At 39.4% G+C, this 24,620-nt stretch overlaps 1 protein-coding gene across 1 annotated transcript in view; it reads right to left on the bottom strand.

Moving 5' to 3' along the window:
- NTRK2 (neurotrophic receptor tyrosine kinase 2) overlaps positions 1 to 24,620 on the bottom strand; it is a 211,772-nt gene that overhangs the window by 147,403 nt on the left and 39,749 nt on the right. Inside the window, exons 6-11 of the mRNA XM_056325219.1 lie at positions 20,461 to 20,597; positions 17,328 to 17,460; positions 15,474 to 15,773; positions 10,388 to 10,420; positions 5,239 to 5,339; positions 3,926 to 4,025 (exon numbers count right to left, since the gene is read on the bottom strand). Coding sequence (XP_056181194.1) covers positions 3,926 to 4,025; positions 5,239 to 5,339; positions 10,388 to 10,420; positions 15,474 to 15,773; positions 17,328 to 17,460; positions 20,461 to 20,597 — 804 coding nt within the window. The remainder of the gene's footprint in view (positions 1 to 3,925; positions 4,026 to 5,238; positions 5,340 to 10,387; positions 10,421 to 15,473; positions 15,774 to 17,327; positions 17,461 to 20,460; positions 20,598 to 24,620) is intronic.

Consider the following 24,620-nt stretch of genomic DNA (forward strand, 5'->3'; position numbering starts at 1 on the left):
CAATGAATTCCCACCATCAGCACTTTCACATCCTCCAGCAAGCAAGCAAGCCAGCCAAGGAGTTTCCTAAGAGCAACTCACAAAAGTTAATTAATACATTTAAGAAATTAACTGAAGCTTTCACCATTCATGTTGCAGCATCTTGCAAGAGTCTAAACCCCTCACCTCCAGATTCAAGCAACAAAAAGCAGCTTTTCACACAAAGCTGTTATCAACAGACAACTGTATAAAAAGGCGTTTAAAATGTACACAAGCAGAGAAATAGAATTATATTTCACCACTCACTATGATGAATTTTGCTATAAAGTCTGGAAGTCTAGCACAACAGGAGAGTTAATCCACAAAGTTGAAAGAACAGTACTGGTTTTTTGTACTAACCCTATTTAAAAATCTCTTCTAGCACAGGTCACAGATGAGTTCTGTACTAACAGTCTCCCTGAAGTTAATAATCAGAACGTGCTACTTCCCCTAGCTGTAAAAGACAGAGTGAAAAGAAGCAAGGCAAGAACTGAAACTTCAGCCAAAATCCAGAACATCACAAACATGTTTTCCTTTTGTTACTGGTGGTGAAAGAGTACTTTCCTTGTCCTCCTTACCTGCAAAAACACTCTATTACTACAATTTGGACAGGTAACTGAGTGAAATTAACATATCCCAAGTGGTCTCCTCACCTTAGATACACAAACTGAAGTCAGAAACCAAAAGACAGGGTAAGTTATTTTTATACACTCTTCAACAGATTTTGATAAGAGATTGATCAGTACTGCCAAAGTAGTAGAAGCTCGCAGAGGACCTGGTCTCCCTATCATGTAAACTGGAGTCTTCTGCTCAATACAGTAATGGAAAGAAGATAATGGGGCATGGGAGCTCTGTGGCAATGTCTGCAGCCTTCCGCCTGTGCAGTGCTTCCAGGGAGGGGCAGTTCTGGTGGCAGCATAGCTCAGACACAAAACACCTGCTCCACATCTCTTTCTGGAGATGCTATCTGTCAGTCCCACAATCCAACCTTACTCTAGCTCTTTAAGCACAGAAGTACTCAGTCTAGGAAGTGAGCAGGTGATGCCTGTGCAAAAGATGGGATTAAACTAGCATTTAAAATATGAGGTGTAAAACAATGCCTTCAGGAAGCCGCAGATGCCTGCTGTGAACCCATATGGGGTGAAATTTCATCCCTTAAATAAAGACATCTCCCATGGGGGACACAGTATGGACTGCCCATTTACACATTTCTTTTTTTGACTTTCATTGGAATATTTTTTCCATGTACATGGTTATATGAAAAATACCATTGAGTGCCAGTGTGACTGCTCCAGTTACTGAATGACTACTTTGTTTTCGGTGGGGAGACATTTAATGACAGGGTGTTTAAGGTGACTGTGTTGTGTTCTCACAAGGTAACAGAAAAATGAAGCACAGTCTTTTGTGTATTTCTGCCTGATGTAACTCAGGAAGTTCCTTCTTATGAACACAAAATATTCAGTAATATTTTGGTAAATATTTTAAATGAAAATTTCTTTATCTTGCTTTATAAATATTTTCAATGGCAATCTGGATATTTTACTGCTTCCCACTTCCCTTTTAAGAGTGTTTATTAAACCACAAACTGTAACACGATGCCACTGAATTCAATGGCAAATGACTCAAGGAGTTCACACATAGCTGGCTTGATCCTTTTATTTAGAATTTCAATGATACACATTTTAAATGTATATTAACCAAAGTACACTGATCAAAGACTACTGGCAAAGAATTTCTCTTAACCTTTTCCTTATTTTCCTCATGCTCAAACACCCCAGGTTGTTTATCTTCATTTATGAATTCTTAATAAATACTTATGCTGCAGGCTTTTCAGAGCAGGTAATATTTTATTATTAGTCTGAGTGTTACATATCGATTTGGTGTTCTAATCTCAGGTCTTTAAATATTGCTTTAATATAAATTCAATAACAATGATGACAATGGAGAGAACGTTTCTGGGACTTTGGGCTATGGACTGATCCAGACTGAAGCTCAGGTGTGAATGCAAACTTTGGAGAAGTCTGAGGTTCACTTCAGGGACAACTGAAGGACACGCCTTTCTAATGAAACACTCAAGGGTTGTTTGTAGCTCACAGTGACATTTCACCATTACCACACACAGCATGCCTGTCATTAATTTTTGAAGGAGTGTAACTGAACTATGAACTCATTTTACTGATCTTCCAAACTATCACTGGTCAAATTTAAAGAACAAAATAAACACAATCTGTGAGGTTGCTGCCTTTTCATAATTTCATACAGTCATTTCCCCAAAAGTGTATCCTTAGTAAAATATGATCTACATGGTCAATTCTGCAACAAAAAACTACTGAGGTCAAACTTACTAATCAGGCAAGAGCTTTATTTTTGTGACAAAAATTGTACCTGAAGATAGTAAAAACCAATCACCATGTAAGGAGGTTCCTGTAAGGTAACTTCCTAAGTTACCACACCAAATGCAACTCTGTGCATTCTCCCTCAGTGTAGAGTTTACTTCCTAGTTCCTCCAATAATGTTGTGTTTAAATATTTAATGCAAATTTTGAAAAACCTAACAGGCATTCAGCTTTAAAGAGCTAATGTAAGACATTTCTCACATAGCTTCCACCCCCTTCAGCTCTCTAAATGCAATTCAGAAAGCTTCAGACACAAAATTTCGTTCAGACATGCTGAATTGTTGTTTTCAGTCGCTGAAAGTTTTTTCTAGTCTTTGGCCAAAACTCTGCAGCTTTATTCTGCTGGCTCCATGGTGCTATTAAGTATATTTCACAATGACTATCATCTTAATGATACCCCAAAGAGCAGAGACTATGACATATCAGAAGGAGGTGAGAGAAAAGGTGACCATCCCAGTTAGCTAATATGTACCAACTAGGTTTCTGGTCGGCTCAAATGTCATTTATTCCAGGAACTCTCCTCTAAACAGAATATGGAAACGCAAAGTACACAGTAAATATCTCTGATCTCTGAAAAGAGCACTTGTCAAGAGCAAGTAAGGGTTACCAAATACACATCCACGTGGTACTATGTTGTAAGCACAGCTGAGAGGAAGGACGTGGTTATCATGACCCTACCAAAAGATTACTTATCACTCTCTCCACAGACCCTCACCTACACATCTTAAGAGCAAAAGTTCATCTCCTCTAGCACACAGCAAAGCACTTAGTCCTCCCAATCAGACAGCAAGTGGGTTTTTTTCGGGTTTTTTTTATTTTATATATAATTTCACCCACACCTCCATACACAGACTGATGGTACCGGTAAAATACTACAGTAACAGAGTTGTTGCAGGTACCTCCATGTTACACATACCTCCATCTGGCTGCAAAATAAATAAATTAATAAACAGAAGGGCTGAGATTTCCCCTTTCCACAGGGACATGGGCACTGGCCACTCTCTCCAGCCCAAGAGACAAAAAGAAGCTCAAGAAAATGCACCTTCAAGAAGACAACAGTATGACAGGATTGACTGCAAACACACCTTCTGCACTTGTCATTGATTCTTTTTGCATCTATCACAACGTAATGTTGCAGTATGGTCTGAAGTACCTCTTACATTGGTTCCCATCAAATTGTTGTAATCAAACTCAGAGCAGAATACATCTCAATATCTATCCTCTTCCTACCTACTCAAGTGATATTTTACTCCAGGAGGTGTCCCAGGGGGCTTTGCAGCAGAAGGGAGAGAAATGGGATTTGTCATAAGAAAAAAAGAGAAGTTGAAGAGTTTTATCCAAAATTCTACACTCTCTCTACATCTGCCACTGCCCTTACTTACCTGAAGAATAAATGAAATAGTAAATTTGATGGCACTTAATCTAGTTATTTTGACTGCTCTTACTGCAGAAGCCTACAGTATCAGTTCATACAACCCACAACAACTCTGGAAAAAAGACAACCCTGCTTACCTTTCATCCCAAACTTAGAGTGCCTTCCAAACTTCAGGATAATGAGCATTATTACTAAGCCAGTGCACACCAGTGCTGCAATTCCCACCACAACATACACCTAAAAAAAGAGGACACAAACAGATCTGCTCATTTTGTTCTCATGAGCTACTTTCTAAGACGTTCAGCACACATTCACATTAATGCACTTCAGTAAAGAAATTAATTTCAACATTTACACTTAGGTTAAAGAGTACAGAAAAGAGCCACTTGTTGAGGTTTCTTCTATCCTGAAGAGAACAGAGATTCAGACACCTCTGAGAACAATTTTTCAACACTCAACACATTCAAGTCAGGTCAGAGGGAATGCACATCACCCCTTTCCCTTAGAGCAGAGTAGCATGTCATAAAAAAATGCATAAGAAAACCACATAGTAAAAAATTTTTTACTGTGAGGGTGGCTGAACACTGGTACAGATTGTCCGGAGTGGCTGTGGAGTCTCCATCCCTGGTGATATCAAAAACAGAAGTGGATGCAACCCTGAGCAACCATGCTGGCCCTGTTTTAAGCAGGATGGATTGGACCAGAGGGTTTCCAGAGGTCCCTTCCAACATCAGACATTCATTGATTCTGTTATCAGGCAAGACTAGGATCCCTCCCAGCTTTTTAGCACAGTGTCCCAATTCATAATCTGCTCTCTGGTTCACTAACACACATGCTCTCCATTGCCTACTGTTTTACGGAGTCAATGATGCAGGAATGTGCAATATCAAACAGAGTAGCCAACTGTTTCAAAAAGTTCAGCTCACGAGAGCATGAGAGGCAAGGCAGCAAAGAAGGAGACCCACCAATTCAGCTACTTACACTAATCTACTGCAAATTATTTGATCAAAAACCTACAGGAAATTATGTTTTAAAAACATACAATTAGAAACTGAAAGTTCATTGCAGCACATCCTCACTGTAAGGAGGAGCTGACTTCAGGACTGGAATTCAACAATCTTCAGATTACCTTGGATGTCTGTTTCGTAAATAGTTGCTCTCCTCGGCTAAAAACAGAAGCAAAGTCTTAGGCTTAAAAATTAGTTGTTTGGAAAAGCATGAAACTAGTAATTTTACTTGGACTGAAGTGTGATTCACTCTTTCAAAAAATGGGGGGAGGACAGGAGTGGGTACCAAAGATTTTCTTGTTTTTCCGAGTGTTGATCACAACGCAGTAATGCCTCCAGTGTTCTGGTAGCTCAGAGTCCTATTACAATCTCCACAGTTTTGGAAGCCGTATAGCCGGAAAGTCCATGGAGATTACAGATCAGGAAACAATGTATATACTTACAGTGATGCTATCTTCATTCTCTTTGTTGGAAACATCTGTAGAAGTGATTTGATTACTGTTATTTGTGGTGTCTCCAAGATCATTAGGCGTGGTTTCATACTCTTAGGAAAGGAAAAAAAGGTTGCTTTTACGATTTCATAACCTTAAGAGGGGAGAGGATTGTCTTTATTATTCCTGCTCTGTGAGATGGTAAGGCCGCTAATAACTCTCAGGATTCTGAGCTCTTTGGAAACAACATGTAATTACTAATGTAGCTGGAACATTTTGGGGGTGGATCCCTGTGGCAGATAATTGAACAAATGTGTTGTGATTGACAAACTTGAAAGGAGAAGTGATCTACACCATAATGTGTATCTCTACTGGAAAAAGTAGAGATAAATAAAAACTCCATCCATAAAGTTATTTTTATGCAGTTCTTACTTCCTATGAAAAATGAAAGACTGCCCCCTACACTGAACTCTTCCAGCCTTGTATTCAGCCTCAGCCTCAGAAATTAGCTTGGGGACTTTTGTTTAGCTGAGAAGAACTTGGCAGATGAGGTCTGAGCTGGTTTTATTACTATCAAATGTGAAATAGCTTTTTTACTTCATTTAAAAAAAATACTGTTGTGTGCACAAAGGTTACAGTTTAGCATCATAAAGTGTTATACAAGTAAACCTTTAAAATATTATGCGTCTGAGATGTTATGAAGATATCTTATTAAATTGGTTTATCAAAATAATTCCACTGACAGGTCTGCAAGAAAGCTATTCCATAAAAAATGAACCTGGCTTAATTATATATATTTTTTTAAAAACTGAACATATATTTACAGTTCATGATTTCTTGTACAAACTATTCAAATTAGATAAAAAGAATTAAATAGTATACACATGAACTTAAGAGAAATGTGTATCAAAATAAAATTTTAAAATGCATATATTTGATGGTTACATCTGGGAATACACATAACATTTCGCTTTTACAACTGTAATGTGTGCAAAGAAAGAAACAAACAAGGGCAATAACTATATCTATTACAAAATGCACCCCAGCATTGTAATTTAAATTTGCAATTAATTGCACATTTCTTTACATGTTTCTTTCAGAATCAGTGCCATAAGCCTACAGGTGAAATTTTAACCGCAAAAGAAGAACACAGAGGCATAGCTTTCACCAACTACAGAGGCAGGAACTCCTCTGACCACAGAGCTCCTGCTCAGCAAGGGGAAGGAGGGCCTGCACCTCAGTAGAGTTTGTCTCCTCTAGCTCCCAAGGCCAGTTTGGAGAGCTCAGCTGGCAATAGTAGTAACAAGTTGCACTGGGCTTTTGATCTTCATGCATGCACAAGCACATCTGCTTTCTGCAAAGCACTCAGCAAGCTGCAGATTTTTTGTTATATGAAGTTATGCAGCTACTTCTGGCTACAGTCAGTACAGTCAGGTTGTCTAATCAGCTCATGTCTATTTTGGCTCTGCACCATGCATGCCAAAGGACAGGGCTCTTTCAAGCCAAAATAAGTATTAAGTATACAGAGGTTTTTTGAGAAACAAAATTTAATTTCCTGGTCTTTTTACCATTTGAATTCTTTGACTCAGCACTGCATCTCTACGTGTACAGCTTCCAATGCAGCAAGGTTTGAACAGTAGCAAGAGGCAAATGAACAGCACTCCTTACCCCACGCAGCACAAACTCTGCCTGAATGGCTCACCTGCACAAGCAGCCCGGACACTTGACAAGGTGCTGCGCAGACCATCTGCCACCATGACTACATGCTTTGCCACAGCAATGGAGGAGACTTCTGCTTCATTCATTTGCAGGCAGAGCCCACTTTATAACAAGTATCTCAGCCCACAAGACTGGGCTTCTTTTACAATTAGCTGGGAGTATCTTCACAGAGATACTTTGATCAACTCTATATTTATTGTAGCTTTGTAAGACTAATATATAAAACAAATATTTTAGAGCTTTCACTGCTCTGGCTCTGTAATATAAACTTTGAAGAGGGAAACTTTTTTCTCTTAATTTTACCCATAAACAGTGATGGGCAAAAGCCGATGCTATTTGCAGTTCTGTTTATGCTCATGTATGTACTAAGCTACTGGAAATCACACCCTCAAGAACTCACGAGAACTATGCAGTGTTTCAGGTCTGGTCTGTGAATCCTCTGAATGCACTTTTATATTAAAATGGGCAAGAGCTAAAGTAGGCCATGTCGGTACGCTGGTATTGCATTGCAATTCGCCACTGCGTAACCATGAAGCGCTTGCATTTGAACTAGTGCCAGATCATCAAAGCCTCTTGACATGGGTGAGCCAGGCAAGGAAAACACACGCAATAGCTCTCCAGCCAAAACTGGGTGATTCTGACTTAAACAGATTCTTGTTCATTTCACTATGAAATCCAACATAGACACCGAGCCCTCTGATACAGACAGGGTCATGCCTCTTGACTCAGGCAACATGGGATTTGTATCGCTTCAGGGCCAGGTTCTCTGCTGCCACGCACAGGCTCTCGCGCAGCCACTGGTGACTAGACCATCTCAGCTGAGGCTGGGCAGTATTTTGAAGCCATTTCACAAACAAGGTGCGTGGCAGCTGGGATAGAGATGACAGCACAGTCACACCAGCACCTGGGGATGACTGCACAGTCCTCTGAGCAGCTGGCTGATGTGGGGCATGCTGTCTCTCTTGTGTTCACAACCACATCAGAAGAAGCAGCATGGCACAAAGACATTAACTCAGAGCTGAAGAAGCTGGCTTTGCATTTGATTTCCTGCTCAGCCCTGGGTGAGTCGCTTTATTTCTCTCAGTTACTTCCCAGATGGGGCCAGGACAGTGTCCCCGCTGTGCCTTTTCCAAGAGATGCTTCAGAGGTGAGCTGGAGGCACCAGCAACTGCTCTGCACTCACAGCAGGCAGTGCCCCGTGCAGCCAGGACTCCCCACAGCAAACACAGCACCACACAGCCTGCTGCAACCTCACCCATTCTTCTGTTTCCCACTGTACGCTCAACACAATGGAAAAACACTTGGAAATCAGCTCACACGGAGCACCAGACAGAAGGTCAGCAAATCCAGCTATGAAGGGCTTTGCTCTGCACAGAGGGGTACTTGAGGTCAGGGTCCCCTGCCCTCCATCACCTCCGCCTCAGTCTCCTCACAGCCTGGCCCTGCCCGGCTATGGCCCCTGCTGAGCCAGGCCCACCCGCGGGCTTGTGGCCTGGCCTTGGCCCCAGGGCAGCTCAGTGCCTGGGGCTGTGTCTGTCCATGGGCCCCCCAGCTGCCCCGCACCTGGCTGGGCGGTGGGAGAGGCCTGGCTGCCAGGCCCTGCCCTGATGGGCCCCCATGGGGACCCCCAGCCCTGCAGCACCCTGACACTTGCAGGGAAGCACCTTACAGCTCCCACTGACTTCACCCACAGTCAACAGACCGACACAGCAAGTCCCACTGCCCTGCAGGATCAAATCCTCTGCTGCTCCCTCGACCCTTTACATGAGGCACACTTGCTACACGATCAGCACAGGGCTCTGAAAAAAGCATTTTAAAGGTAAGACTCTGGGAGGGGTGGTGCTCTAAATCCTCCTTCCAACATAACCTAAGTAGTGGGTAAAGAGGTTAGCACAGAGATAGAGCAGTCTGAGAAAAAGTCAGGGAAACTGCTCAGTCTCTGGGGGGGAGCTCATCTCAGGGCCCCGCTGTCGGCCATGCAGGCAGGGGCTCTCTAAAGCAGTGTAGCAGTTCCTAGACTCTCCAGCTGGCCTCATTTATTCACCTTACTAGCTGGACTCGTGAATTTGGAATAATTAGGGAAACGCTCTGGACTATGAAGTGTTTCTCAAAGCGAGCACTGAATCACTGAAGCAAAGATCAAAGACAGCAGTTTCAAACAGCAGAAAGAAAAAGCAGGAATAAAAAGGAAGGCTCCTTTCATCAGGACTAGGTCTTGCCGGCTGGGATCGTCTAGCACAGCTCAAAGCGAACGTCAGCAGAAAGCTACCCCAGTCAATTGAAGCGCAGCACTCACATCGTTAAAGCCATAAACAGGCATCAGGACCTTGATAAACAGCTCAGAATAAAATACTTCATGCATACAGCTTATATAACACATGTAAGAAATTGTGCAAACCATCCCCACCTTTCAGGCCCTCAAACCCCACCACCACCCCGCCACCAAAAACCGGCAAGAAAAGGGACAAGAAGCTACCCTTCAGTATTTCTAAGCACTTAAAGCCAAATTGATGCTTAAATTGCACATTTGCTGAAGTTTAATGGCATAGAATGGAATCAAAGCAATAACATTTAAATTAGCTAAAGAAAACTTGAGTCATGGGCCATTTCATCCGAATAAAAAGTACTCCAAGCCAGATCCAGTTTATTCTGGAAGCTAAAGGGTGTTTAGGTGTGTTGGTTAGGATGGACTTTCCTATTGACCAGAAGTATTGTGTAAAACTAGCCAGCTGCTTTTCATTGTACAGCTACCATTCTAGTGCATGCTGGTTTTCACTAGGTACAGACCAAGATGTTTTGTCTAACTAAAAAACTAGTGTCATCTAAAACTAAAAATTAAAAAAGATTTGTGTCATCAAATCTTCCGGCACACACTCAGATATAACTGAGTTAATGGTCTGCCTGTGCAAGGGAGATTAAGGGAAGGTACAAACGCATGGACAGAGCAAAACAAATTGCCTACAGGAAAACTTACTTGTGGCAACCTCATTTTTAAGTGGGATTAGGGGTACCTTTTTGGAGGTAAAAGAAGTATGGAATCAGCCCGGGAAAAAAAAAAAAAAAAGAAGTTGTTATATAAGCAGAAATAATGAACTCTTTTTTTCTCCAAGAAATGCCTCCGAAAGAGTCACAAAATCTCATGCCTGTAAGCTACATCAGACAGCTGTCATCCTACAGGATCAACTGCAACCATTCGCAGCAGTGGATTTATGCTTCACCTAATGTGAATCAAAAGCAGCAGAATAAGTAAAACATCATATTGCCCTCATGTATCTTAAATAACATAAGGCAGGAAAAGAATCAAAAATACAAAGTACCTTTTTGAACTGTGTTATAATATGTGCCATTTCAATTTAACTGAGCCTGACATTCAACCTTTTAATGGTTTCTTTTCCTTCATTTCTATCATTAAATGAAAAGAAAAAGGAAATCAAATATATACCATAAACATCTGGATCCACAATTGGGCCACTACCTGTACATGGAGAAAAGAGAAAGAAAAAAAAAAAAAAAAGAAAAAAAAAAAAAGAAAAAGCTTTGTAAATAGATTGCAAATGTTGAAAGAATAAGAGTTTCTTTAGGAATTGTTCTAAGAGTTGACATGTTATTTGCAATAGTAATGATTACTACCTAAAGAAATGCAAAGCAACATCAATATATAGCAGTACCTGTTTACCAGATTACATTTACAACCATTTTAGAGCTATACCAAAAGTTAATATTTTGTTTCACGTGAAACAGCAACTGCACAGGGCAGTTTCACGTGAAACGGCAACTGCAAAGGCAGGCATATTTCCCAACTGGGCAAAATTCTACTTTCCATTGTCAATGCGTATCTGGAATAAGTACAATAACTATTCCTGTTGAAAAATCAAGGGCAAAATTCTCCCTGTGTAGAATGCAAGCAGAAGCAGACTTCAGTACGCATTAACAACCACTGACTTTTACCTGGTCAAAAATTTTGCTATTAAATCACTGTAAGAGCAAAACAGTTTAGCTGTGAGCTGGCAAGTTAAGGGCTAGAGCTAGTGATGACCTAAGCAGCAGCATTTCATTTGCTTTGTGAAAGGATTCTTCCAAGAAGCCAGCTGCACAGCTGATACAGACAGAACTCTTACCAAAAGTCAGATGTTTTGAAAGGCAGCTTTTACACAAGCAAATGGATACCTGTCTAGTCTACAATTTTTTTATATTTTACTAGTTACAATTTGCAGCTTTTTCTAATTATTGCACATATGTAAGGCTGAACACATATGTGAGTATAATGCACACAACGCCCACTGAAATTAGTGTACTATTAGACTATTCACACTTTGACAGATACCTGTGTTTTATTTGAAGATAACTGTTCATTTTGGTCTATAAAGTATTTATAGCATAGCCTATGTAGTAGGCTCCTAATCATCTCTTCCATATTTTCACTCTTTCTATTTGTTAGTTTGGAAATAAGAGATAATTAAAATCACTAAAGATTAATCAAACTTGAAAAAGCATAATTCTGTTTATAGTACTTCACAGTAAATCCACAGCAGTGGCATTACACTGATTGGTATATAGCCACTGTGAAGTATGACCAGAACACCATTGTTTGTGTTTATGTCAACAGTGTGAGAATCTGTGCTGAAAATACTAAACAGAGTTGCAACCTATTTGCAGAATGGCAGCAGATAACTTGGTTTATTTTAAATTGCATTTAAATATATTCTAATATCCAGAGATATAGGTTAATGGATCCCATGAGAACTGTATGTCAATCTGCAGAAATAAATAACAAGTGAAGAAAGCTTGTACTATCTGTCCTTAAGTAACTTCTGATAAGGGTTTTCTGTCCATGAAAGTTCAGATTCAGTTTTTCCAGCATAAAACATCCATCTGCTGAAAGACAGTATTTCTAATTTACCCTCTGTAATCTGAAGGGGGGTGGGGGGGGTAACCACAACAAAAAGATTCCCAGGCCTTTATTCCTGAGTTCAATGGCAATATTTTCATTACTATTTACTGGAATTGGGACAGTAATCAGATTAGTTTAAACCCTAACTCCTGCCAGGGATATAAACTAGGAAGTCATCCACTTCATTTAAATACCTTTTATATAATTAAATACTTCACTTCAAATAAAGTTGTGAAAATCAAGATGCTGGACAAAACCCAAATTTCTGTTTAAGTATTCCCTACATGAAAGCATATCTACGTGATCATCAAAGCATCAGTTGAAGCTATTTTAACATTAAACTTCATAGTCATTTTGCACATTTACACACAATTGGTTTTAGGGCAAACACAGAACAGCGCTGTTGTTTTGGTCCCTGTTAGAACAGGTTGTTGCATAAATAAACTAGTAAGAGACTTATCCTATTCAATCATCTTTATAAACTATATCAACTACACTTGGTTTGCTTGCTTCTTTCTTTATAAAGTTGACATTTTCAAAATAAAGCAGCAGCAAAAGACTCAGTCCAAAACCATACCTCTGCAAAACAGCCCCATGTTGTTATGCCACACAAGCAAGACGCTATTTCTAAGGCATATTTAATATATTCTTTTACTTTGACTAGGTACTTTTTGACTTGGATTCCTTCAGCTCAATTTTAGAGTAGAGAGCTGGTAGATGAATAAACTTAATTAAAAATACTCATTATTGGTAAAAATCTCTCCTATGTTCATTAGCTGTTTTGGATCAACTATGAGAACAGCCTCCAGAATTAAACACGAACATTTCTTGCTTACTGTTTGCTGCAGTGTAGTCTTAAATGATGAAGTCAGCCTCAGCAAGAAGAGGTTCACAGGAATCCAAGAATTTTAGCAAATTAAAGCTAGTTTAAAATCTAGCTAATAGAACATGAAATCTATTCTTCCAGGCCCTCCCATTTAAAACAAAGTCTTAATTTACAACATTGACTTTGTTATCATTAACTCAATCCAAATCACATTGTGGTACATGTTTTCCTCTCCTTTACGCCCACATCCTCGGACCAGTGAAATATGTTCTGCAAGTAGCATGCTCGAAGTTGAGAGCATCTTAGCACAAATCATGTCTTCATCATATTTGATGAAACTTTGAAATTGAAGTATAACACTGTAGATGACAGAACATGCTTCAGACTTAGTTGTATTTAATTTAGATAGACATATGAATTATAGGTGAGGTGTTCCTTTTTTAATTTTCTTTTGTTTCTACCCTCAGAGCATTTGCCCGTAAGTGATCCAATAACGAGAGAATCAGTTTAAAGCTCAGTGAGTATACCCCACCCCAGAAAACATCAGGGTTGGTATTTAATTCAGTCATGAAGGCATGGAAATGAATATAATACCAGGGCGTGGGCCTTAATCTTTATGCTTCATTGTACAATATGTGGGCCAAAAGAAGAAACTACACAGTAACGACAGCACTGAAAAAGCCTTTTAAGGGTTTGAAAAAGCCTGACAGTGCTTTAAATAGTAATAATTTAAAACAAAAATCGTAATACAATGCACACAGGATTCTAGTTAACATTTGCTTTTATGACAACTTCAGTGGAGGAGACAACGTCGTCATGTAAAGCTCAGTGTCATGATTCTTATAGGAAAAAATTAAAACAATATTGAGAAGGCTAAGTAGATAAGCAATTTTCCCTGTTGTTAATTTTTAAGACTGGTTTGGTGCTACCACTAAGCATGCACTGTTTTCTAATGCACTTACATCCTGCCTATACATAGTCCAATTTCCTCTATACTCTTTTTGTGACGCTTAATCTATCACAGAGCTTGGGAAAAGCTTAAAGAACATAGCACAGATTATCTTGGGAGACTTACATTCCTTGTGTGTATAAAGAGGATGGAACAAATAAGTAATGCCGTCTTTCTCATCTGGAGAATACCTACAGTTCTATTTACTGATTTAGAAGGCCACAATTGGGAAATTTTCAGTGTACAGGGAGAAGCACAAAGGTAAAACAGAATAGTAAAAGGGATTTGGATCAAAGACAAAAGATGATAAATGTGTTAGAGGAACTGTTACTCTGTTAATAAAATGAAGCCAGGTTCATATTAAATAATCAGGGCGTAAAAGAACCTCCATTGTACACAGAACATCTATAAGGTGAACTGTTTTACTGAACCGTTATAATGCAGTATTAGAGGATACCAGTAGCTGAAACCATGGTGTGCTTCTGTAATGAGTCTATTTAAGGAAGAACTTCAGAGAAAAAATAGGAGAGGACCACTAAGGACAGCAGGAGTAAATAAAGCCTGGCTGTATCAGCATTGCACCTTCTCCTTCTAAGGGTGGGAAAGCAAAAGGCTTGCCATCTCTCTCCCTACTGCAAACTGAGCTGATAGGGAAAAACATTAAATACAGACCATATTCTTTACTGTCTGTAGCCTTCAATGTAGGAGAGAGAATTTAAATATTCACTTTTTTTTTTTTTCTGCCCGAAAAGTGTTTGCTGCAGTGTAGCCTCAAATAATCAAGTCATCCTCGGCAAAAAGAGCTTCACAGGAATCCAAGAACTTTAGCAGATTACAGCTAGCACTGCACATTGTTGTTTAAAGAAAGAAGGTGGCTATTTATATCCTATGGCTAAAAAGCCAAAGGTACACATATGCTCATTTTTTTCAGATATGACTATGTAGTTATTTATGCACGACCATGCCTTTATTTCCACTCCAGCTTGCAAGGTCCACTCAGAGTTTATTCCATGTGCAGCAATATGCTTACATGTATGCCTTCTTACTCTGCAGTCACCTCACATACGGTTTTGTAGATGTGGGAAAAGATCAAACCACAGTGAACATCAATCACAGTGATCCCTGCAGTTAAATGAGTTAGTCTATGTCCACCTTTAGCCTGCTCACACAGCATTTAGGAGGGCTGAGGTGGAGCCTTTAGAGCAACTGAAGATGCATATATTTAACAGCAACCATCTTGAGCACGGATATTCCTAGACATGTAGGTGCCCAACCTCCACCAAAACGGGAGAATTGGACATCGGAATTCCTGTGAGGACCTGAGACAGTGTCCGTCCATCCTGCCTCCGGATGACTTGCTTTCTCTCCAGCTCCCTCTGGTGTCCTAAACAGCATATTATCGTCAACTCACTGGACCGCACTATCGGTTTTGCAGTAAGGCACTAAATGCTACACAGGCATCCGCTGTGACCTTGGATACGTCACCTAGTTGCATTCATATACATGCAGAAGACCTACAGAGTGGCTAAATTGGCACTCAGTGCTTTCCATGATCAGAACTGAGGCTTGAGAAAACACTTCAGAAACAGCAACCTTTTACTAGCCTTAGCTGGCACTGAGGATGGTTAATCAAAGGGAGGATTTAGAGAGCACTAGCGTGGCCTCCCTTGAGAAGCAATAAACAAGAAGAAAATGCTCAACAAAAATATTTTACAACTAATCCTGAAGACATTCATTCAGAGAGAAAAAAAGGGCATATAAAAAGCTTCCTCCAAAATACTTAAACTGGCCAGGCACTTTCTCCACAGTCTCATCAATTTGCAATTGCTAACATAAAAAGAAAAATAAAAAATTATACTCACCATCTCCAGGCACTGACATGAAATGAGCATCAACCCGTTTTTCATCCTCTCCATACTCATTCTTAGCCAGTAAGGTATAAGCACCATTATTCAGGTGGGTAGGATTGTCCAGCTGAAGGCAGCCGTGGTATTCACTTTGATTGATAACATGTATTTTAGTACAGATGTATTCAGACTCATTCAGTATAGCCCCTTCATAGAACCACTGCAATGTGGGCTTAGGGTTCCCTTTCACAGTGAATGGAATACACCAGTGGTGGTCCGGGGTTGGAGATTCAATAAAAGTGATATTTGGTGCAACTATATTGGAAAAAAGAGTGAAGAACATCAGAATATTCTGAGCATGTCTTTCCTCCCTTCCCTACCTCAGCCCAAAGTTATCAGGGAAGTATTTTTCATTCATCAGTACAAAAGTATGTTATTTGTAGGAATTATACCTATTAGGAGGACACTCACACAGGAACCCACCTGTTCTGCTTAAGGTACTACACTCACAACTAAAATGAAGAGGTTCTTTAGAAAGAAACAAAACAAACTAGTTCCAAAGACTGAACACCTGTTAGATCACTTAAACTCTGTAAGGTGTGGGAAATTCAGTTACTGGATCACTGAGAAGGAAGAGAGAGAATTTTAGCTTTCATCTGCTGAAAAAATGGTGCAGAGGAGTGCTGAGGGATCAAGACAGTATTGAAAATATTTAAAACTTGGCCAAAAGTAAGTAGTACTGGAAATATATTCAGCTAGGAATCCAAACTTGCAGATTATTTTCTTTACCGAATCAAAGCCAGAACAGATGACTTAATTCCCTGGATTCTTCTGTAAGGGAAAGATGATTTTCTGCTATACATTTTCTCATTCTTTTTTCAAACCTGCTAAATGCCTCAAGTTTACAGACTTGTTCTGTTTCCCTCAGGAGATTACTCCAGCACCTTGCCCATTATTTCACTATTGGGAAATTTTCCTTGATATTTATTCCTAACTACATCCAATTTCATCTAGTTATACTCCCTTTTATCACTCATAACAGTGCCAAGCTCAGAATCTCATTTAGACTGTTCAAACATTTCTAGTTTATGTTCCTTCCCATAGCTATTACACAACCAATTTCAACCTACAATCCTGCATCTACAGTGATTCTTCCAGTTTACTCTGTCATGAGCACATGCTGAACAAAGTTTGCCATCTACAAAGCGTTCCATTCCCATCTTCAATTAAACCGAGGATTGCAACTTGTGAAAACATGCTGTCTAGTTCACATAAAATGATTTCAGGCTGGAGCTCAGATCTAAGAAGCCAGTGCTTCTACACTTATATGTCCCTTCCCCCTTCCTTGGCCCTAACAAATATGTATATTATTCAAAGCTATGACAAATAAATTTACATCTGGCAGTATGAATGTTGCAAGTGTGTTATTTTTATTTTTTGAAGAAAGCAGTTGCTGCTTCAGATAATAAAATCTTAAACATTTGCAGTCTCTTACAATTAATTCTATGAGCTTTTTGATGCGTTCACACTTTTCAATTCCTAAGAGAGTATGTAGGTACACGCACACCATTACAAACCTTCCCACGCTGACAGTGCCATTGAGTATTTTGGGTTTCAAACCTTTACTAACAGATTTTTCTAACAGGAAGATAAAGCATTTAGAAATACATTTTTTTTGCGGAACACAGGGCTGAGAAAGATAAATACAACTGCTGGTTGGGCTACTCCCAGCATTAACTGCAGCAGATAGTTCACATGCCTTGATGGGGTTTGTTTCAACAGCCTGCATGCCCAAAAAATATTTATACCAAAACAGTCGCTGCCAATGCAGTTTGGCCTCGGGAACTGTATGGAAGCCTGCATACGTACAGAATACCGTGAGCTCAGCAGAGGCTTGGTCCTCTCCCACAATGTTCTCTGCTACACAGGAAATCCACAGTCCACTGTCCATGGACGAAACGTTCTTTATGGTTAGTGAAGCTGGGTTCTTACTTGTGTCACTCTACAAGCAATCAGAAAAACATATATGTGTCAACGACAGCATTAAAAACCAGGGAGAGGGAGGAAATCATTGTCCGCAGCTAAATGGCATTTTTCTTTTTCTCTTCCTTCTAGCTGTATCAGTCCATGATTAATCAAAGACCTAAGTGTTTTATCCAAACAGACACAAAACACCTACACAACCACAGTGGTAGTGGATTCAAAGCTCCAAAAGTCCTGCTACAAACACTACACTCAACCATTTTTCTGTCCTTTCTCCTTCAGTTTCTACCTTTTTTTAAACACTTCTTCCCCTCTACACAAATGTCCTTCTCTCTGCCCATACCCTTGCTCATCTCTCTCTTCAACTTCATAGTTGATTTCTGTGGTCTGTCTCTGCTTCCCTTGAACTTTCTCTTCACTCCTATATTCTGTTCAAACCTTGCTTTACTCCTCCTTTTGCCTCTTTCCTTTAAACTTACCCTTGACATCACTTCCACTGCTGCTTTCTGAGCTCTACTCTACCTTGACAACATGCCTTCTCCTTCCTTCTTGGCTAAACTCCTTTTGAAAACTTCTTCTCATGAAACTTTCCACAAGAAATTACGTACCTTGCGCTACCTAAACTACTGCCCAAGTACTATTTTATGTGTTTAAGCACCGTCTAATTAAGGTTAGAATTAGAATTCTTAAAAATCTTGATTCTTATGACCCTTAGAAAGATCAGTGCCTATTTACAGCCTTAAATACCGTATTGAATATGCAGCTATGAAACACTGAATAAAGCAAATAAAGCTAGTTGTTAAAGACTATGGTTTTCTTAAATCAGGCCCTTCATATGATCTCCAGATAATTACTATTTCCATACTTGAATTTTTCATAAAATGTAAGACTTTTATTAAATAGGAAAGGAACCAAAACACATTCAGAAAATAGACAATAATTGGGATCATTTTTAAAAACTACTTTTGAGGTACTTTTCTTAGTGTACACATACACTTCAGTGCTTCACAGAACACAAACAACACACTGCAACTGTAAAACCACAGTGGCTTTCTATGGCAGTCAACAGGGACACATGGGAACACTCCTGCATACAGTCATGAGCTACTAGAATTTTGAACTTCAAGATGACACCTTAACTCCACTTAAGTTAAATGCCACTGATTTCAGTGTGACACTAGGGAAGATGAGTGGAGAAGCAAAAACCCATTACACATTTCTCTATGTGCAACTCAGAGGTGAGCGGTGCTCAAAGCTGGACTGAAACCAGTGGGTCTCAGTCACGAGGTCAGGGCTGAAATCTAGAGCCAGAAAAATCTAACCAACATCAATCAGATTCTACAGCAGCATAAAAAATGGGAACATACAGTTAGTTTTGCAGGACTAGAATCTAGTTTTAACTTTTGTCAGCATCTCTCTTTGTAAAACAGGAAAGAGAGAAAACAGGCAAAAGCAGCATAAGAGGTGAAGAAAAGGGAGGCAGAAACTGAGATATGGAAATGAAAGAAAGGAAACCAAAAACAACACTTACAGAAAAAGGAAGGATAGTTGTGAATGGCAAATTAGGTTTAAAAGGCACTCATTCTTCTGCTACTGAAAAGACTGCTGTGCTCCATGGCTACGGTTGCAGCTAGCCTGTATGATGATACCCTATGCAATCTCATGATGAAGTTATGCCAGGACAGAACACTTCTGGAAAACTTGAAGCAAACTGACCATGGCATTTCAAAGATAGGAGGGTAAAAAAAATTATGTGATCTCACTTTTTGAACAGCATCCCACATTTATTTTGGCTTATAACTTGGGGGGGGGGGGGGGGGGGGGGGGGGGATGGGACACACGACGACGACAGACGACAGGGGGTGGAAAAGGAAAAAGAAAGACCACAACTTGGCATATGTTCCCCAAACTTTTAATTTCTTGTTCTTAATGACAACTGATGCCTTTGGGTAGATTAGAGAAAATTTTAAAAATAAAACTATAGTTCTGCAAAGCTCTTATTTATGAGAGCTGAAAGACAGGCTAGTTGAGTTCTATACAGATCCACTATAATGATCTCAAGGAAGAAAGTAAAAAGATTATGAAACCCCAGATGTCCTGTCTCTTCCACACTGCAGGAACAGTTTTGGAAGTACACATCCTGCACTTTGTATAGACCAGGAAGCTTTAGGCAGTCTGCACCATCATGAATGCAGGAAAGCAAGCAAATGCCATCAAATTGTAAATAACAGAGGGTCTTGTCCACTTGAATGGCAATTCAAGAGGTCAGCAGCTGCATGTTGAAGATATGCTTATATGCCTCTCCTCAACAACACTTCCATCAGAAAGAATCATTCTATCTCCAGTGTGCACAGTCTAAAGTAAGGACATCAAATATAAAGATCTCAGAGAACAAAATTCTCCCTGCCTAGATGATTTTATTGAGAAGCATCTTCATATTTCATTAAAAATACTGCCATTCTTTTTTAGTAAAACCTTCACTTCAATTTCCCAGGCTTCCTGTTGTTGCCTTGTTTGTTGAAGGAAATTTCAACAAGCCACAGAATATTTACAACTAAATTCCAACACACCAAGCTTTTGGCTTAAAAATATAGTAAAAATAGAGACACATAACAAAAATTAAGAGTCATATAATAAAATTACCTTTTTTCATAATTACGGCAAATTAGATTTATTCTCTGTATGCAAATATCAGTGATAATAAAAAGACACTTGTGTTTCTGTATCCTAATTCACCACATTACTTCCAAAAATTTACAGCACTCTCATTTACAAGTGAGACAACCAAAAACCAGAATGCAAATCAGGGTCTGAGAAGTGAATTTCTGCCACTCTCCAAAAGCACTGCAGCAGTCACCCTGGACTGAAAGTAACAGGAAATCAAATGTAATTCCAACATTAACTTTCTATTTTATCTTTTTAATAAAAAGTTAACTAAAGCTGGACATGAACCTTTATTCCATACTTCAGCAGGCTTTTCATGTCTCTGAATTGTCACATACTTGAATATGAAACTTACCTCATGGTTTGAAACAAGATTAGTGAGCACCCAGGACACATTAGGGGGAGGCCTTCCAGTAGTATCGCAGTACAATGTGATGCTCTTTCCTTCCACCACGGTGATGTTGTAATTGCTTAAGTTTGCTGAGGGCAAGTCTACAACAGAAACAACAACAACAACAAAAGAACGCATGCATTTGTATTTGACAGAAATAGACACCACTCAATTCTAAACAAGCTGTATAAATGCAAGCAAAACCACCACTAAATCAGGTATTCACTGTGATCAGTTGCTATTCAGTCAGGGAGTACAAACAGCATCTTTGGAAACATGTAACTACAATCTTTAAGCTACTATGTAACTGTATTTTCCTGCGCCTCCTCCACTTCACATCCTAAGCACACATTACTGCACGTGGAAATACATTAATTATATACGGAAATGTTTCAGGTGGGCAAACAGAATTTAGGGCAACTTCAGTTTATAATTTCAAAATAAATAAAAAACCTTCCCTTATTCTTTACAATAGGAAATTTAATCTGCCTGTCTGTAACAGCTGCAAAGCAACCTCTATTTTCCATGCATTGACACTGCAGCATCCCCACTGCTCTCCACAATGCTAACAGGAAAATCCCATCAGCTCCCAGTATCATGCAAAAGCCTGCAGCCTTGCCTCTCATACAGAGACACACCCCAGAGACAGCAGATCTCAAGTACTAAGTGAGGGAAACAGAGCACTGACCAGACCAAACCAGAGGAAAGGGCAGAAGAGAGAGTCAGCAACTGCACAGAGCCGCTATCCAAGGCACCTCAGCAGACTTTATTGCCCTCAGGAAAGCAGAAAAGCAGTGAGATGGTATCATTCACCAGGAAAAAAGCCCAGATTTTGCAAGAATCGGGACTCCCCCTCCATCTCACAGAGCTATAAATCACTGTATCTCGTTTTTCAGTACCCAAAGCAATGGGAACTTTTGGAAGAGTAAATATATGCAGAATGCTTACAAAAACACAAGGAATTATAAACTGATCCTCTTCAAAAATACTGCCAGCAATATCAATAGATTTCAGGCACAGTGGACCTCACATTTCATATTTATTTACATAGCAAATAATTGCGCAACATGCTAGAAATATCCTTCTTAAAAGATACTGTGCCACCTTTTGGCGCTCTGTAAAAAGCCTTGGCCTCCCTTATGATGTATTTCTCATTAACTGTTCCAGGCAAGTTTTACTTATAATTTATCATCTCAAATAAAGAAGCTTATCTGCTGTGCTGGATACGTATGCGCGACCTTGCAATGACTTTTATTTTCCTGAAACAAGTGTTCTCTTTTTCGCTTTAGTTTGCTTTGTTCTGTTTTTTAGTTAAGAGTACAGTAGTTTCATCATCAATTTGCAGGTGTAGAAGTTTAGCAGAGACTTTTTGCTTACGTAAAAAGTCCCATACAAACAATTAATCATCAAATCAGTGCGAACACATTAGTATGTCTGCTAGAACTTCAGTAAAAGCTATATGTATTGGAAATGTCCTTTTCAGTTTGATTAGTTTAATAAAAAAAATAAATGAAAGGTAGTAATATGGAAGAGAAGACAAATAATTTTCTAGGCAATGCTTTCTTACCTAATAAGCTAAGAAGATCAGCACAAGTATACAATAACTGCTTAGGCAATTCTCCCAGTGCTTTAAGTAGTGCTGTAATATGATTCCCATTATAGGCATCATGGATTTCTTCTATTATGTTCACTTTATAAATCATACGTTGAAGTTTATTGAGACAGAGCTGGACAGTTTGTACGCCTTAATGCAGTAATCTGTTAGCAAAGGTAGCCATCTGCTCTTGCCTGCTGTGAATTCAAATCTCAGCAGTGTCTGTCAACTAGCTGAGCAGGAAATAAAACTAATCTTAGGGAACATTTGGATATTAATTATACTGGTTAGGGAACAAGGAGAGAAGTAATGAGATCATTTGCTTTATAAAGTTACATTTCCGCGCCACCTCTCAAAACTATTCCAACTAGTTTTGCCAGACCTGAACATGTAAAGAGATTAAAGCTCCCCACTTCCTCCTGGCCCTAGTTTGGGACAATGTCTACATGACTCTACATGACAGATTAGTGTTTCGCTGTGCAAGCCTGCACTGCTCCTACTAAAACATCATTTCAAATGAAACCTCTTATACAAGCAAAAATAGACAATGTTGGTCCCTTAAAGCCCTCCTTTTATAGCTGTTAAGTTCTGAGACAACTTCTTCTGCAGTGTGTTTTTTTACAGGATAGGCAACTGAAATTTAAGTCCTCCAATATTGGTTCTGGTTCTCATCCAGAATTACATCTAGTTCTGTTTATTTGCAAAAGTCTGCACATGTCACGTTTATGTCTGAGGGAAACAGCTACAACATGCTTGTATCCTGCCAGAAGGTTACAAAATAATCGTGCTTATTACTCCATAGATTCCTGGTTATACTAAAATCCAGTTGCAAGACACAGTAGAAAATACTGCTGCAAAAAAGTGTGAGTAGAATAGAACAGAATAGAACCAGAAACGAACAGAACAGAACAGAACCAGAAACAGAACCAGAATAGAAGAGAACAGAGTAGAATAGGAGTAATCACATTATTGTGTGTGTTTTCTTTCACTCCAGTCATAAGAAGTGGGTGGCCTTTGGGTTAATTTTTTCTGGTTGGATATCTTGAGTTAGTGAACATCAACTGCAAAGTCATTTTGGCTTTTATTTTCAGTGGCACCCAGACTGCTCCACACAGAATACTCAGTACCTGAAAGATAGCTCTGCTTGGGAAAAGCAGATAGTAGCATAAGAGCTCATATCTAGGAAATGTGATACACTGAGCTTACAAATAAAGCAATGAGACTAAGCGGCAAAACTTGTGTGCTGAAAAATAACTGTTTAAAAAACCACAATGCACCCTAATGGACACATATGCTCAGTATGTATGCTCAATGTAGCGCGAGACCATTTATACAAGTCAGTAGCATTTTGACACCTACACAACTACAAAGATATCCAACCATGCTGTATTTACTTCTGACTTAATTTGGATAAATACAGTGTCTTAGATGACTATCACTTCTGTTGATATGGATGTACATTTTAAAGGACTTTGTATACAGTCATTGATACAAGCAATCAGACACAGCTTCAAACACTTTTGTAAACTGCCAGCATAGTAAATTTAGGTTGTAGTATAAGAGCCCATACAAGGTAGACATGACATCATCTTTCCACAAGTCTCATCTTGATATGTCAGATAGAGATTACCCTGTGCCCCAAAGCTCAAAACACAGTATCTCATTCAAAATTTGACAGCATTAATAATTGTAATTCTAGATACCAGTAATAACCCTGCTAGTATCAGATTTCCTTAAGCTTGCTGTATTCTTGTCCTTAATAGCCTTCTGCAGCAATGAGTTTCACAGGCGTGCTGTCCAGGCCATACACAAGAACGACTCCCTTTTACAAGTTCTGAAATTTCCCTGTAACACTCAAATTCATTGAGTGTTCTCCTGTTCTGATGGGACAGAGAAAAGAGAGTTTCTCAACTATCTCCTTAAGACCACTGTTTTTTGTTTTCACAAGTCCCCGTTCTTCTCAATAATCTATCCAAAGCTTTTCAATCTCTACAAAAATGGGAGGATGGAACTTGCTACTGAAAAATTTGAACTGTAATGTAGAGAGTTACGCAGTTCCATAGATGAAAAGCACACACTAGAATCCATGTGTTTCATTATGTATGGGTATATAACAGCTATGTTATTTCACCACATACATATTATCTGTTCTCGTATTCAAACTGATAACACTGTTCCTAGAAACAGGCAGTTCTTGGATCAGAGTAAGCAGTCACTTCCCTCACTTCAGCACAGCCGGACAGAACCGAGACAAGCAGGAGGAACTCATTTATGTCATTGAGTCTCTCCAAATATCATCTCATGCTTCCGAAGGAACAAACCCTCCCTTAAGTAGGGGGGATGCTATTTACCTTCACAGGCCACCATTAGTGTAAACCAATGGCCTGAGGCCATCAGACAGTGAAACTGTCAAGCACCTCTATGGAATGACTCATAATCTGCACTGTGCACAGCTGGGACTTCAGCAATCACAAAACCAAATACTTTGGATGAAATTTTCAAAGGTTATTACAGCATTTGGCTACATAAC

This window comes from Falco biarmicus, chromosome Z, assembly GCF_023638135.1.
Source record: "Falco biarmicus isolate bFalBia1 chromosome Z, bFalBia1.pri, whole genome shotgun sequence".
Taxonomy (NCBI): Eukaryota; Metazoa; Chordata; class Aves; order Falconiformes; family Falconidae; genus Falco; species Falco biarmicus.